Source organism: Bison bison, unplaced genomic scaffold (assembly GCF_000754665.1).
Source record: "Bison bison bison isolate TAMUID 2011002044 unplaced genomic scaffold, Bison_UMD1.0 scf7180017864281, whole genome shotgun sequence".
NCBI classification, from domain to species: Eukaryota; Metazoa; Chordata; class Mammalia; order Artiodactyla; family Bovidae; genus Bison; species Bison bison.
The window spans coordinates 1,071,282-1,087,688 of NW_011494853.1; the positions used below are offsets into that span (position 1 = coordinate 1,071,282).

The 16,407-nt window shown below is 41.9% G+C and overlaps 1 protein-coding gene across 1 annotated transcript in view; it reads left to right on the forward strand.

Moving 5' to 3' along the window:
• The first annotated feature begins 202 nt into the window (after window positions 1-202).
• Window positions 203-16,407, forward strand: part of LOC104995501 (antigen WC1.1-like) — a 58,847-nt gene continuing 42,642 nt past the window's right edge. The window contains 4 exon segments of the mRNA XM_010849379.1: window positions 203-302; window positions 4,059-4,379; window positions 13,738-14,046; window positions 14,137-14,454. Coding sequence (XP_010847681.1) covers window positions 230-302; window positions 4,059-4,379; window positions 13,738-14,046; window positions 14,137-14,454 — 1,021 coding nt within the window. The 5' untranslated portion in view covers window positions 203-229.

Genomic DNA, 16,407 nt, shown 5'->3' on the forward strand with positions numbered 1-16,407 from the left:
TTGCTCATATAAGGACATTTTGAAGATTCAGAAGCTCATTGGTGTCTGAGCTTCAGAAAGGGGCAGATGCAGCCTCTGATAGTGCCTGAAATGGTGAAATGTGTTGCTATTGGCTCTCAGGAGGAGAGGGTGTAAAGGGTGGTCTATATAGACCCCGGTCGGCACTCTGATGCCTCCTCACAGGCTGATCCTGCATCTGGGACTGTGACCTTGAGGACGTAGGGTCAGGATGGCTCTGGGCAGACACCTCTCCCTGCGGGGACTCTGTGTCCTCCTCCTCAGCACCGTGGTGGGTGGTCAAGGTAAGAGCTGCCCCTCTGTCCTGGGTCCAAACTAGGCAGTGCATGCCTTGGTGAAGGGAAAGGTGTCTGGAGTTCTGGAGCAGAGCCTCAGTGTTTTTGACCAAAAAAGAACCATGCTGATGTGAATACTGGTCCATCTCCTATGGGGGGTCCATTGGTCATAGTGGCAGATTTTACAGAGCAGTGAGGTTTGGTCTGGACCAAGCTGGGTCAGCCTGAGTCCCCTCCACGGTCTCCCTTGTTTTCAGGGAGCTTCTAGGAGTCCCAGTGGCTCCCAGTGTATGGAAGTTCCAGTGACTGACCTCAGCTGGGACTCTGGGCTGTTCCCACACACTCCACGTGCCTGGTGTGTGAGCACTGCCCCTGGGTCCCTGTGTTTCCTGTGTCTTCACTCCTGCAGGCTCTGTGATTATGTGTGTGTTATGTGTGTGTATGTGTGTAGGTGAGGAGTGTGTAAGGATGTGTGTATGTGAGGGTATGAAGAGTATGTGTGTGTGAGTGTGTGAGCGTGTGTATGTGTGAGGGTGTATGTGGGTGTGAAGAGTGTATGTGTTTGTGGAGTGTGTGAGGAGTGTGCAAATGATGTATTAAGTTGTGTGAGGAGCATATGTGGGTGAGTGTGGGTGAGTGAGGAGTGTGTGAGGAGTGTGGGAGGGTGTGTGAGGCTGTGTGAGCCTGTGTGTGTGTGTGTGTGTGTGTGAGGGGAGGTGGAACCTACCTGTGTGAGAGGAACAGAGCTGCTGAGCAGGGAGTGAGTCCATTGGTCTGTAAAGCACAAGGGGTGTCCACAGGGCTGGTTGTCATGGCCACTGCATGTAACTGGATCAGAGATAATCATACACCCGCCGGCCTCTCTCTGGCTCCTCTCCCCCATCTCTTGGGCTCCCCTCTGCTTGTTGCCATGTCTGTCAAGCACTGGGCTCTGTGAGAGGCTCTGCCTGCTGGTCTTACCTATTCCCACCAGGTGTCCATTAGGGAGCAGAGAAGCCTGCATCCAGCAGAGGGGACCTCTTGTCTGTTCAGTTCAGTTCAGTTCAGTTGCTCACTGATGTCTGACTCTTTGCGATCCCATGGACCGCAGCATGCCAGGCCTTCCTGTCCACCACCAACTCCCAGAGTCTACCCAAACTCATGTCCATTGAGTCAGTGATGCCATCCAACCATCTCATCGTCTGTTGTCCCCTTCTCCTCCCACCTTCTCTCTTTCCCAGCTTCAGAGTCTTTTCAGATGTGTCAGCTCTTCACATCAGGTGGCCAAAGTATTGGAGTTTCAGCTTCCACATCAGTCCTTCCAATGAACGACTTGTCCATCTGTTTGTAAAGATCAGTTGATGTGCAGCCCCATGTGTATAAGTTCCCAAGTCCCTGCCCCAGTCCCCGTGACTCATTTCCTGATGTGCTGGGGGCCTGGGATGGTCCTTTCCCCTCCCAGGATCTGCTGTGACTCTGTAGGGAGCACTTTCTCTCGTGCCCTCTCTTGTCCCTCCCTGGGGGCTGCTTTCCACTGAGTGAGGGTGGAGTATGTTACCAGTCGTTCTGTTGTGGTCTGCAAGGTTTCTTTGGACAAATCCGCTGATCTCCTTATGGGAGTTCTCTTGGGTGACAGAATTTTTTTCTTCTCTTTAGACTTTTAGAATTCTCTCTTTCTCTTTGCATTTGAACAGTTTACTCTGTGAGTCTTGGAGAAGGTTGTTTTGGGTTGAAATTTTGGGGTGACTTATTAGCTTCGTGAACTTAGGTGTCCAGATCTTTCCCCAGGTTTGGAAATTCGCAGCTTGTCTTTCTTTCTAATTATTTATTTTTGGCTATGCTAGGTCTTCTTGCTGCATGTGGGCTTTCTCTAGCTGTGGTAAGCAGGGGCTACTCCTCGCTGCAGTGCATGGGCTTCTCACTGCAGTGGCTTCTCTTGCTGGAGACCACAGGCTCTAGGTGCACAGGTTTCAGCAGCTGTGGAGCACTGGCTTAGTTGCTCTGCGGCATGTGGAATCTTCCTGGACCAGGGATTGAACCCATGTCCCCTACATTGGCAGGTGGATTCTTAACCACTACACCACCAGGGAAGTCCTCCTAAGTCCTCCTCAGCCCTTAATTCTTTTCTCCTTCACTTCTTCTGTTATGACTCCAGTCCATACATTGTTTCTCTTTATGGTGTCCACTGGCTTTCTATATTCCTTTCATTCTCTTTTGGCTCCTCTATTTGGATGCTTTCAACTAATCTTTCTTCTAACACATTGATTCCTTTTTCTTTTTATTTCCCTTGGTCAAGTCGGTTGTTGAATCTCTGTGTTGAATTCTTCAGTCTACTCGTTGTATTGTGCATATTAAGTTGCCTCAGTCATGTCTGACTCTTTGGGACCCTATGGACTGTAGCCCACCAGGCTCCTCTGTCCATAGGATTCTCCAGGCAAGAATACTGAAGTGGGTTGCCATGCACTCCTCCAGGGGATCTTCTGGACCCAGGGATCAAACCCAAGTCTCTTACATTTCCTGCACTTGCAGACAGGTTCTTTACCACTAGTGCCACCTGGGAAGCCCATTCATTTATTATTCAGCTTCAAAATATCTGGTTGAAGAATTGAAGAAGTGTAAGTCACTCAGTCATGTTTGACTCTTTGTGACCCCATGGGTACACAGTCCATGGAATTCTCTAGGCCTTACTGGAGTGGGTAGTCTTTCTCTTCTCCAGGGGGTCTTCCCAACCCAAGGATCAAACCCAGGTCTCCAGCATTGCAGACTGATTCTTTACCAGCTGAGCCACAAGAGAAGACTGGAGTGGGTAGCCTATTCCTTCTCCAGCAGATATTCCTGATGCAGGAATTGAACCAGAGTCTCCTTCATTGCAGATGGATTCTTTACCAACTGAGTTATCAGAGAATTGCAAAATATCTGGTTAGTTCTTTTTTTTTTCCTAAATAGTCTTCTGATGCTGGGAAAGATTGAAGGTGGTAGGAGAAGGGGACAACAGAGGATGAGATGCTTGCATGGCATCACTGACTGAATGGATATGAGTCTGAGTAAACTTTGGGAGTTGGTGATGGACAGGGAGGCCTGGCATACTGTACTCCATGGGGTCTCAAAGAATCAGACATGACTGAGTGACTGAACTGAACTGAACTGAACACTGGGAATGTCTCCATCTATGATGTTCCTACTAATGAACTTCTTTTTATGTGCAGAAACCAGATTCATCTTATGACTTAATTGCTAAAGTGACATCTGATCACTTTCATCAAATTCCATTTGTTAGATGCGTGTTACAGGTATATTGGAGTGTGGAATTACACAAAGACATGAACACCAGATGGCAGGAATAACCAGGACATTTTAGAGCCTGTTACCCCAGTCCTCTGTTCCTGAGCGGATTAGATACTTCCTATACACAGGGAAGGAGAGGGAGGATTCCTCCCTGGATCCCGGGCCATGAGCTGTAACTGAGACGGAGAAGCTGGGCCCTAGTAGCCTTGGGCACATCTACAGGGAGGGCAGCATCCAGAGTCTCTGAAGACCTGTCCTCGATGGTGTCCCTGGAGCTGGCTCTACAGGCTCCTGAAAAATACCTGGTGTCTCCCTTCCTGCTCCGTATTCAGTGATGGCACATTGGGGGCTTAGAGTTAGCCACGCTGGGAATGCTTATACCACAGAGGTCAGGAAATACTATATCCCATGCACTGTTTTGCTCCTCAGAGAGCTAATGTTTTAAATATTATACCACTCTAAGTCTCCTAAAATCTTTCCTGTCGTGTGTCTCTTTTGCAGTACTGGAGCTGAGGCTGAAGGATGGAGCCCACCGCTGTGAGGGGAGAGTGGAAGTGAAGCACCAAGGAGAATGGGGCACAGTGGATGATCTGGAATGGACCTTGAAGGATGCATCTGTAGTGTGCAGACAGCTGGGGTGTGGAGCTGCCATTGGTTTTCCTGGAGGGGCTTATTTTGGACCAGGACTTGGCCCCATTTGGCTTTCGTATACTTCATGTGAAGGGGTAGAGTCAACTGTCAGTGACTGTAGGCATTCTAATATTAAAGACTATCGTAATGCTAGCTATTCACATGACGAGGATGCTGGAGTAGTCTGCTCAGGTAAGTCCTGTCTGGTTTGTGTGGGGATCTCTAGCAGGAAAAGCCTCTGTCTTATTACCAAAGTTATTTGAGATTATGGATACAATCTTTAGAAGATACTTGGGTGAAGGGTCTTTGTGATGTGTCACAGGAGGCAGCTAAGTTGCTTCAGTCGTGTCCGACTCTGTGCGACCCCACAGACAGCAGCCCACCAGGCTCCACCACCCCTGGGATTCTCCAGGCAAGAACACTGAAGGGGGTTGCCATTTCCTTCTCCAATGCATGAAAGTGAAAAGTGAAAGTGAAGTCTCTCAGTCGTGTCCGACTCTTCGCGACCTCATGGACTGCAGCCCACCAGGCTCCTCCGTCCGTGGGATTTTCCAGGCCAGAGTACTGGAGTGGGGTGCCATCGCCTTCTCTGACAGGAGGCAGAGGTGATGTCAAAGTTTCATACAGATTTAGCTTCTGGATTTGACCTCTGTGACACAGTCTCAGCATGGTAATTGTTCTGTATTCTTTGACATAATGGTCAGTAGGGTGTGGCTACATTGATGGGAGGGTGGTGTCATAGGAGAGTTGTAGGCAACAAGGTTTATTATCCTCATTGGTCCTAAAAGTCAGAGTCACCATACTCCATCAGGTTGATAGGTGGGTGATGTGCCAATAGAACAGGCTCAACCAAGCAATGGTGACCCCAAAAGGGCATGTGAAGACCCATGGACAAGTCACTATACCCGAAGTCATGGTGCAGTTACACAAGGAAAAGCTGTGAGAGAAATTCAGTGGTGCATTTAAATGTCCCTAGGTCATAGTCAGAGGAGGCCAGAAGTGGGACTTGTGGCAGGGAAAATCTCATCACAATGGTGTACCTGATGAATTGAGTGGGGAGCTCACACCACATTTGCAGGGATGTTGAGGGAGCAGGAAAATCAAGTCTTTTAGTTTACTACACAGTAGCTGAAGCGCACCACATATAAGAGGCAGTGAAGCTAAGAGTTCATGGGGTTCTCAAGGCAAGAATACTGAAGTGGTTTGCCTTTCCTTCTCCAGTGGACCACATCTTGTCAGAACTGTCCACTAAGACCCGTCTGTCTTGGGTGGCCCTACATGGCATCGCTCATAGTTTCATTGAGTTAGACAAGGCTGTGGCCCATGAACTGTGAACTTCCAGATGTTCAAGCTGGATTTAGAAAAAACAGGAACCAGAGGTCAAATTGCCAACATCTGTTTGATCACTGAAAATGCAAGACAGTTCAGGAAAAACATCTACTTCTACTTTACTGACTATGACAAAGCCTTTAACTGTGTGGATCACAACAAACTGGAAAATTCTTCAAGAGATGGGAATACTAGACCATCTGACCTGCATCCTGAGAAATCTGTATGTAGGTCAAGAAGCAACAGTTAGAACTGGACATGGAACAAAAGACTGGTTCCAAATTGGGGAAGGAGTATGTCAAGGCTGTATATTGTCACCCTGCTTATTTAACTTATATGCAGAGTACATCATGGGAAATGTTGGACTGGATGAAGCACAAGTTGGAATCAAGATTGTCAGGAGAAATATCAATAACCTTAGATGCAGATTACATCACACTTATGGCCGAAAGCAAAGAACTAAGGACCCTCTTGATGATAGTGAAAGATGAGAGTGAAAAAGTTGGCTTAAAACTCAACATTCAGAAACTAAGATCATAGCATCTGGTCCCATCACTTCCTGGCAAATGGGGAAACAGTGGAAATGGTGAAAGACTTTTTTTTTTTTGGCTCCAAAATTACTGCAGATGGTGACTGCAGCCATGAAATTAAAAGACGCTTGCTCCTTGTAAGAAAAGCTATGACCAACCTAGACAGCATATTAAAAAGCAGAGACATTTCTTTGCCAAAAAAGACTGGTCTAGTCAAAGCTATGGTTTTTCCAGTAGTCTTATATAGATGTGAGAGTTGGACTATAAAGAAAGCTGAGCACTGAAGAATTGATGCTTTTGAACTGTGGTGTTGGAGAAGACTCTTGAGAGTCCCTTGGACTGCAAGGAGATCCAACCAGTCCATCCTAAAGGAAACCAGTCCTGGGTGTTCATTGGAAGGACTGATGCTGAAGCTGAACCTCCAGTACTTTGGCCACCTCATGAGAAGAACCGACTCATTGGAAAAGACCCTGATGCTGGGAAAGATTGAAGGTGGGAGGATAAAGGGATGACAGAGGATGAGGTGGTTGGATGGCATCACCGACTGAATGGACATGAAATAGAGTAAACCCCAGGAGTTGGTGATGGACAGGGAAACCTGGCATGCTGCAGTCCATGGTGTTGCAAAGAGTCAGACATGACTGAAGAACTGAACTGAACTGAATTGAAGCTAAGAGGACCTGATGTGACTCCTAAGAAGTACTCAGTGCTATCTAAGTGTGTTTGACCTATGCCAAGGTGGATGCAGGAAAGAAGTGAAACCAGGGCGTGAATGGGTGCTCACAGTATTTGGCAGAGATGCTTCTAGTTGTTATCACAATTGCAGATTGGATGTCCAGGTTATTAATCACATCAGAACAACTGGACTGGAGGAAGATATTGTCAGTTATCACAGTGAATTCCCTAAGGTAGAAGGCTGGTCTTAGGATAGTACCACCCCATCTAATGGGATGGTGGGACAGGGGAGCCCTGAAGACATCTGCAGTAGGTCCTTAACAGCCACAGCCAATTAGCTGTTGGGTATTTATGTACAGGAAGATCATTGGAAAAGTGATCTTTTCTAATCTCACCTTCAGCAGATTTTTGATGATTCTAGTTGATGCCCTTAAGGAAACAATTCTTTTCCTTTTTAAAAAGAACTTTATTGAGGTATGCCTGACATACAAAACTGCTTGATAAGTATGCATTTGTGAAACCACTACAGCACTTATGTCATAAATCTATTCATCTCTTCAAAATGTTTTCTTCCATTTTCTTTATCATTCTCATTAAAAATAATTATTTTTAAGGTGAATTTGAATTTTAGTTAGAAACTTTTGTTTTAAACAAACCTGTTTTCTGGCATCTCAAGCAACCTTCCTCATTGTCACAATGTCATAATCATGGTTCCAACTGAAGATAAATTTGTGGAAATACTACAGGTGTCGCTACCATATTTTGATAAATCAGCATCTGAGTGAAAATAGAGTGTGTGATGTTCAAACTTTGTGTTAAATTAGAACTCCCAATGTTATCCTAAGAAAACTGATGTCTTGTTATTAATTCCAGTTAAGATATACTTAGAAGTAGAGAATTGGAAGTGCTCTGATATTTAACAAAGGTCTGTCTAGTTAAGGCTATGGTTTTCCAGTGGTTATGTATGGATGCGAGAGTTGGACTGTGAAGAAAGCTAAGAGCCAAAGAATTGATGCTTTTGAACTGTGGTGTTGGAGAAGACTCTTGAGAGTCCCTTGGACTGCAAGGAGATCCAACCAGTCCATCCTAAAGGAAACCAGTCCTGGGTGTTCATTGGAAGGACTGATGCTAAAGCTGAAACTCCAATACTTTGGTCACCTCATGTGAAGAGTTGACTCATTGGAAAAGACTCTGATGCTGGGAGGGATTGGGAGCAGGAGGAGAAGGGGATGACAGAGGATGAGATGGCTGGATGGCATGACAGACTTGATGGACATGAGTTTGAATGAACTCCGGGAGTTGGTGATGGACAGGGAGGCCTGGCTTGCTGCGATTCATGGGGTCACAAGGAGTCGGACACAACTGAGCAACTGAACTGAACTGAACTAATATTTAAACCCTGATTGTGGTTTGTACACCCTGACTACCATTGCTCTAACTTAGACTCTCACATTTTTATGAACGGTTCCGGGTTCCTTCTATTTCTCTTTTTGTCACTAGTTTCCTCCTCCTGGTCTGTTTTTTCTGTATTTTCAGACATATTTTAATGATGTGAAGATAAGTCAAAATGGTGGTGATATAGCAGAAATAAGATTAGAATAGCATGTGTTTTGATTATCTTAATCAAAACTCTTGGAGTTTCTTCTGCTCAACCTTAGCAGTCAGGTATGGAAGAGAAATTCCAGCTTCAGTAGTGGATTGCTGGAAGTGAAGTACCGTGTTTAGGAGAAATCTAGAGTGGAAACAAAGACCAGAGGAGAATGTAGAGAAGCTTGTTTGGAAAAATGAGATGTCATGGAGTTCAGGTGGAAGATCTGGGAGGGAACACACAAATTGTGAAGGACTGTGGTGCAAGCGTTCCAAGTTCCTTCAGTCCTGTCCTACTCTTTGTGACCCGATGGACCATAGGATTCTCCAGGCACAAATATTGGAGTGGGTGGCCATTTCCTTCTCCAGGGGATCTTCCTCACCCAGGGATCAAACCTGGGTCTCCCACATTGGAGGCAGAGTCTTGATTATCTTCTAAGCCACCAGGGACTACAGTACTGAAGTGCAAAATGGTGAGGGGATGAAGATGCAAGGATTGCAGGAGGGGAGGGTTGGAAAGATGCAGGTCAATTCGTACATTCACCACAGCCTCTGTGCTACACTTCCTTCCTGCCCTCATTCCTTCCCTCCCTCTCTTCCTTTATCTTGCTGTGGGAGTCATTTCTCAGCTCTGTGGAAGTGCTAGCATTTGTAGCTGGCAGTTTTCTTAGTGAAAAATTTTTATAATATAGATTCTGTTTATTTAACAAATAAGTTTACTCATATTTTTCTCTTTTTTTGTATCAGATTTTGGTGAGTTGTGTTTCACAAGTAATGTGTTTTAAAGGACTTGGCCCATTTTACAAAAAATTTTCAAATTAGTGACACTGGTTCATATCTCATATCTTTACACGTTGGGAAGATCTACAATGATATTTCTCCTTTTGCTACTGGTGCTGTTAATATGTTCCTCTTTTTTCTTAATTGGTTTGCTAGAAGATTATCAGTGTTAATGTTCTTTTTAAGAGAATCACTAATGGACTGTATTGATTTTCTTGATCGTGTATTTGCTTTCTTCTTAATTGATTTCTATGCTCAGTTGTCATTCCTCTTTTTCAGTTATGATTGTGGCTGCTTTTGTAGATTCTTAAGGTGGAGTCTTGGATCATTTTCTTCTGTTTCTATTTTTATTCTAATGTAATCATCAAAGAAGCATCAAGGTTCTAAATTTTCTTCTAAGCATCACTTTATTTTTAACCCACCGGTTTCAATACTATATAATTTCTTTTGTATTTTATTATCATAAAATGTTTCTTTTTCTCTGAATGAATTCTTTGTCTTATAGTCTGACTTTGTATGATATTAATTTAGATATTATATAGAGTTTTCTCTGATTTGTGTTTGCATGGTATGTAATTTTTACCTCTTTAATATGTTTCTGTGTTTATATTTAAACACATATAAGTTTGTAGACAGTATATTGTTTTGTCTCATTTTATGTGGTCTGATTATCTTGTTTTTTATTTGGAGTACTTAAGTTATTTATTTAATGTAATTATTGATATAATTGGGTTTAAGTGTACTTGCCTGCTATTTGTCAGAGAAGGCAATGGCAACCCACTCCAGTACTCTTGCCTGGAAAATCCCATGGACGGAGGAGCCTGCTAGGCTGCAGTCCATCGGGTCGCTAAGAGTCGGACACGACTGAGCGACTTCACTTTCACTTTTCACTTTTATACATTGGAGAAGGAAATGGCAACCCACTCCAGTGTTCTTGCCTTGAGAATTCCAGGGACAGGGGAGCCTGGTGGGCTGCCGTCTACGGGGTCTCACAGAGTCGGACATGACTGAAGTGACTTTGCAGCAGTAGCAGCAGCAGCTGCTGCTATATTTTATATCTTTGTTCTTATTTTAATCTTCGAGTGTATTTTATCATTTTAATTTAAACACTGTATTGGTTTATTAATTGTATAAGAGTTTTAGGTGATTATAATGTTTAATTTTATTAATTTTTGAAGTAATTTTTATTTTTTGCTGGCTGGGTCTTCATTGCTGTATGGGCTTTTCTCTAGTTGTGGAGATCAGAGGCTACTCTTTAGTTGCAGGCATGAGTTTCTCATTGCGGTGGCCTCTCTTGCTGTAGTGCACAGGCTCTATGGTGCACAAGCTTCAGTAGTCGTGGCCCCTGGGCTCTAGAGTGCAGGCTCACTAGTTGTGGTGCACAGGCTTAGTGGCTCCCTGGTATGTGGGATTTTCCTAGACCACGGATTGAACCCACGTCTCCTGCATTGTCAGGTGGAGTCTTCACCACTGAACCACTGGGAAAGCCCAATGTTGAATTATTAATCTTCAATTACATTTTACCTTGAAATGATATTATGTCACAACTTGCAATGTCAGTCACTATACTTTTCTTCCATTTTCCTGTTCCTGTCTTTGGTGCTGTCATTGTCATACATTCTATTTATAAATTTATTATGAATCTTATAGTTTGTTGCTAATATTTTTGCCTTAAATCTTCTAATAGAGGATCAACATTTACCACAGTCTCTATAGCTTTGAGAGGATCCATGTTTTCATCTGCTGTCATCTCCCTTTAGCTTGAAGAACTTTCTGAGGCAGTTTTGTGTAGTGTGTGTCTGGTGGCCTCCAATTCTATCATCTCTCATTTACTTGAAATCATTTTAATTTTCATTCAGTTTTGAAAAGTATTTTCATAGCTGATTCAATTTTAGTGTAACAAATGCCCAATCCCAATACTTTAAATATGTATTACATTGTCATCTGACTTTCATTGCCTTCAACAAAATGTCAGTAAATAATACTTATCCTTTTATTCCCTGTATATAATGTGTCAAACTTCCCTGGCTGCTCTTAACATATTTCTGTTTGTTTGTTTACCAGTGAATTTCAGTAATTACATTGTCAAGTTTTCTGAGAATGGTTTCATTATCTTATTTGGGGTTTGTTTAGTTTTTTTGATCAATGGGTTTACAGTTTTCAATAACTTTGGGAAAATGTCATTTATCTTTTCTTAATATTTTTCTACACATCCCTTATTCTGAATCTCCAAATACACATATTTTATATATTTTGATATTATCCCACATGCCATTGAGTTTCCATTCTTATTTTTCTGCCTTTTTACTCTCTTTGGTTCAATTTAAATAGTTTCTACTACTGTGTTTTACTTCCCAGTTCTTTTATTCTGCAATGTCTAGTCTCTTGTGTAATTAATCTAGATGATTGTTCATTCCAATACTATATTTTTCAGTTTCAGAAGTCTCATTTGTTTATTTTTCCTAGTTTTCCTCCCTGTTTATTTTTACTGTTCATTAAGCATATTTATATTAGGGGTTTAAGGAGCTCTTCAGCCAATTCAATCATTTCTGTAATTTCTGAACCTGCTTTAAATGATTGTTTTTAAAAAATGTGTTATGGGTTACGTTTCTCTCTTTTGGAAATTCTAATAATTTTTTGGTTGGATGTTGGGCATCACTAAGCAATCCTTTACCAGGAAGATCTTCAGAAGTAAATAATCAGAACACACCCAGAAATCAGGGAATTGTACTTGATGAATTAAATAAAATTTTTTCATTGGGTTATCTTCATTCAGTTCAAAATGTGTTCCTTTGATGACCAAATGATGAACTTTTATTTTGGTTTTCCTCCTTTAGTTTCAAAACTTCCTTGATCCCACCTTGCCTGCCATATGCCCCAGCTACATCCTACTTCTTCAGCAGTAGCTACCCTTTCTGATTTTCTTTTCCATCCATCTGTATCTTTTAAAATGGTGTTTGCTTGTCTGAAGTGGGAGAAATGAGAAAGGATAACAGTTTAGGTGGTAGATGGGAGGAGCAAGGGGTGATGTAGTATGCTAACAACCTATTCAAGGAGTGTTTCCCACAAATATTTGCATATTTATCCATATTGAGGCTTTTTCAACTTGGAACTCTCCAAATTATGGCTTGTTTGCTCATTTCCTCCTCCTTCTCCTTCTTCTTCCTTTTTTATGGCAATATGCCATCTTCTTTTAGAATTGTAAAACATTCATGAAAGAAATTAAAGATAATATCATCAATGGAAAGTCATTCTGTGGTGCTGGCCTGAAAGAATTAGTATTGTTAAAATGCCTGTACTTCTCAAAGTGATCTATAGATTTAATGCAATTCCTATCTAAATAGCATTCTTTATAGAAATAGGAAAACAATGTTAAAATATGAATGTGTGTTTTAATTTTTATATATTCATGAATTCCTGTTTTGTGATCATTATTGAATTTTAGTTCCATTCTATTATGGTCATGTAAGATACTTGGAATTATTTTAATATTTTTAAATGTGTTAAGGATTATTTGTAACCTAGCCTGGAGACTATTCCATGTGTGCTTGAGAAGAATGCATATATTTCTATGGTTAGAATTTTACAATGATAGTATTAAAATAAATTCTTATCAGCCCTTAGCATTTTCTATGAGTCCTGTTTGAGAAGAAAAACCTTTAATAGGAGATGATGTGGAAACTCAGCTGTCTGGTAAACTCCCACTGAGAGCACACTCTCCCCCAGATTCTTTGACAAATCCTAGGATTTCAAGAGAGATGGCTGAGACTCTCTCTCTATGACTCTCTGAGTTTTCTTAACTCATTTTCCTTCCCACTGAGGTCACTGAAGGAATTCATGGAATTTTTTGGCATCAAAAAGTAACAGAAAGACAAGATGTGATCACATAAATGTGAATTAATGATAGTGTCCATATTTCTTCTCTGGAGCCATCGCCCATCTACAGGTTGGCTATGCCCTCATCAATCCAGCCTCAGGATTTTCCTTAACCTAAGTCACTTGAGGACTAGCTTCTGGGAGAGAAAACTGGTCAGAATATTAGCCCCACAAGTCCCATGAAAGCTTCTAAGCTTGTCTAGATGCTAGGTCTCTAATCTCATAGCCTATGTCCCTTTGGGTGGCTTCTGGTCTGCATATCTCTATGTTCAAGTTTAAGTGCCTGAATATTATACAGTGTCCTTGGACCTGTATATAGGTCCTAGGCTGCTAAATGAGAAATTCACTTCTCCAACCAATGCTAAAAGATGTGTTTCCAGTATTCAGCCATTCCAATGATCTGAATTGGGCTCTGTAGTTTCCAGGCTCCTAGACCAAGGAATTCACATTTTTTTATAAAAATTTTATTTTATTTTTAAACTTTACAATATTGTATTAGTTTTGCCAAATATTGAAATGAATTCACATTTTTAACCAGTCCCAAAGTATATGTTCTTGGGATTCAATCATTCCAAACTGACCTTGTAATCCTCCTGGATTTCTCTTTAGAAACCTGCTCATGAAAATTCAATTATGACACTAACTGTTAAAGACTCTCTACATGCTCCACTCCTAAAACGAAAAACTTTCACTCCACTGCCTGTGACGTGTGGTTTCCAGTAGCCAAGTCAGTACCATGAACACTCACTGATCTTGTTGTTGTTTCCTCTTAGGATTTGTGCATCTGGCTGGAGGGGATGGACCCTGCTCAGGGCGAGTAGAAGTGCATTCTGGAGAAGCCTGGATCCCAGTGTCTGATGGGAATTTCACACTCCCCACTGCCCAGGTCATCTGTGCAGAGCTGGGGTGTGGCAAGGCTGTGTCTGTCCAGGGACATGAGCTCTTCAGAGAGTCCAGTGCCCCGGTCTGGGCTGAAGAGTTCAGGTGTGAGGGGGAGGAGCCTGCGCTCTCGGTCTGCCCCAGAGTGCCCTGTCCAGGGGGCACCTGTCACCACAGTGGATCTGCTCAGGTTGTCTGTTCAGGTGAGATGCAGATCAGGCCTTTCACCTCTGTGAACACCCTGGTCAGGTGAGAAAGTCATGTAATTTTGCTGAAACTTCTTCTTCTACCAGCATACTCAGAAGTCCGGCTCATGACAAATGGCTCCTCTCAGTGTGAGGGGCAGGTGGAGATGAACATTTCTGGACGACGGAGAGCGCTCTGTGCCTCCCACTGGAGTCTGGCCAATGCCAATGTTGTCTGTTGTCAGCTTGGCTGTGGAGTTGCCATCTCCACCCCCGGAGGACCACACTTGGTGGAAGGAGGTGATCAGATCCTAACAGCCCGATTTCACTGCTCGGGGGCAGAGTCCTTCCTGTGGAGTTGTCCTGTGACTGCCCTGGGTGGGCCTGACTGTTCCCATGGCAACACAGCCTCTGTGATCTGCTCAGGTAAGAGAGAGGGACAAGGGCTACTGGTATACAGGATGCTCCTGGACTGAAATGTCTCCAAGAGCAGAGAGTGAGGTTAAACGGGCTTCAAAGTCAGAGATTTTGTGGTGAAATATGGATCTTCTCATTGTTCATTCATTTTTCAAATCAGGGCAGGAAGTGTGAAGGGGAATAATATATTTTTAAGCAGCATCGTTGCTTACATAAAATCATAGAAAACAATATAGGAGCAGTAAATATAGACCTAAGTATGAACCCCAGCCCAGAGCAACAAAGAGAATGTCCCCAGCACCACAGTCACTGTCATCCGCAGTATCTGTGTCTTCCCTCCTCGATGGGGAAAAGTGCTTACCTAACTTCTACTAACATAGAGAGTTTTATCAATGTTTGAACTTTATATAATAATGATGCAGTATGTTTCATCTTTTTATCTAAGTTTGTAGACTGAAAATTATGTTTGGGATTCACACATGATGTTGTATATTTTAGCACTTTATTTTTTTTATTACAGTAGAGTACTCTTTGAATGATCACATGGCCATGTACTGATCCATTCTACTGACAGTATAAATCTGAGTTATTTCCAGTTCTTGACTATTACAAATATGATATTACAACTTACCATGACAATGTCTTTGGGTGCAAATATGTGTTACTTATTTTCCATGTTTAACCCTTGGTCTTTTATTTTCATTTTCTTAATCAAATGGTGCCCTTTGATGAACTCATTTCTTAATCTTATGTAAATATACCTTACCAACATTTTTCTGTACATTTAATGCTTCTTATATCTTTAAAAAAGAATTTTGCCTACTCGAAGATTGTAAAAACATTCTCTAAGAGTATCTTATGGAAATTTTATTATATTTCTCTTGCATATTATTGTGCATTTCTTTTGGGATTGATATCTGTGTAAGATAAGGGTCAGGTTTCGTATGGACATTCAACTGACTCAATCTTTTTCTGAAAAGACTCTTCCCCACTGCAGTGCTGCCTTCGTCATAAGCAGTAGGGCAAATATGTCTGTCTTATCTGAGACTCTCTATTCTGTTCCATGTTATCATTTGTCTATCCTTGCACCAATACTGTATTTTCTTAATTATCATAACTTCGTAGTTGTTGTTGTTCAATCACTAGGTCATATCTGACTCTTTGTGACCCCATGGACTACAGCACACAGGCTTCCCTGTCCTTCACTATCTCCCTGAATTTCAAACTTTGTAGTTAGTCTGAATAATTTTAATTTACAAGAGTTACTTTATATTAACTCCTCTAATATCATTGCTTTTCTTACCAACTGTGCTGTTCATTCTTGGTTGCTTGTATTTTGTATGAATTTTGAAGTCAGTTTGTCATTTTCACCAAAAGAAAAGCTTAAGGGTATCATTGAGTTTAGATTTAAAAATTTGAGAGTAAACAAAAATTTGAGGATGATTCACATCGACAATGTTGAGTTTTCCAAATCATTGACATAATACATCCCTCCATTCGGTTAGATCCTGAATTTCAGAGGTTTTGCCCATCTTCTACTAGGATTTCTCCTAGGTATTTTATTTTTGATGTTATGAGTATTTTTGTGAAAATGTCCTGGCAATGAATTCCCTTTGACTTCTTTTCATCTTTTAATTCTTCCAGTTTTGATGTATGTTGAGACATAAAAGTGTTGGGAAAACAATATAAAAATTCCTTTATGACCTTTACCTGGGTTTCTAAATGTTAGTATCAATATTTTGCTTTAATCTGTGTGTGTGTGAGAGAGTCAGTTCCTAGGCAGGTTGATAGGGAGTCTAGGGGTCCCCAGGGAGAGAGGGGTCTGGAATTCTCAAGAAGGAAGAAAGGACAAACTTTTTTTCTTTCTCCACATTCCTTAGGATTATATAACAATAATGTATCCTGCCTAAGGACAGTCTTTGGATTCAACCTTCTGTTATCTTAAAATGTTAATTATGGGAG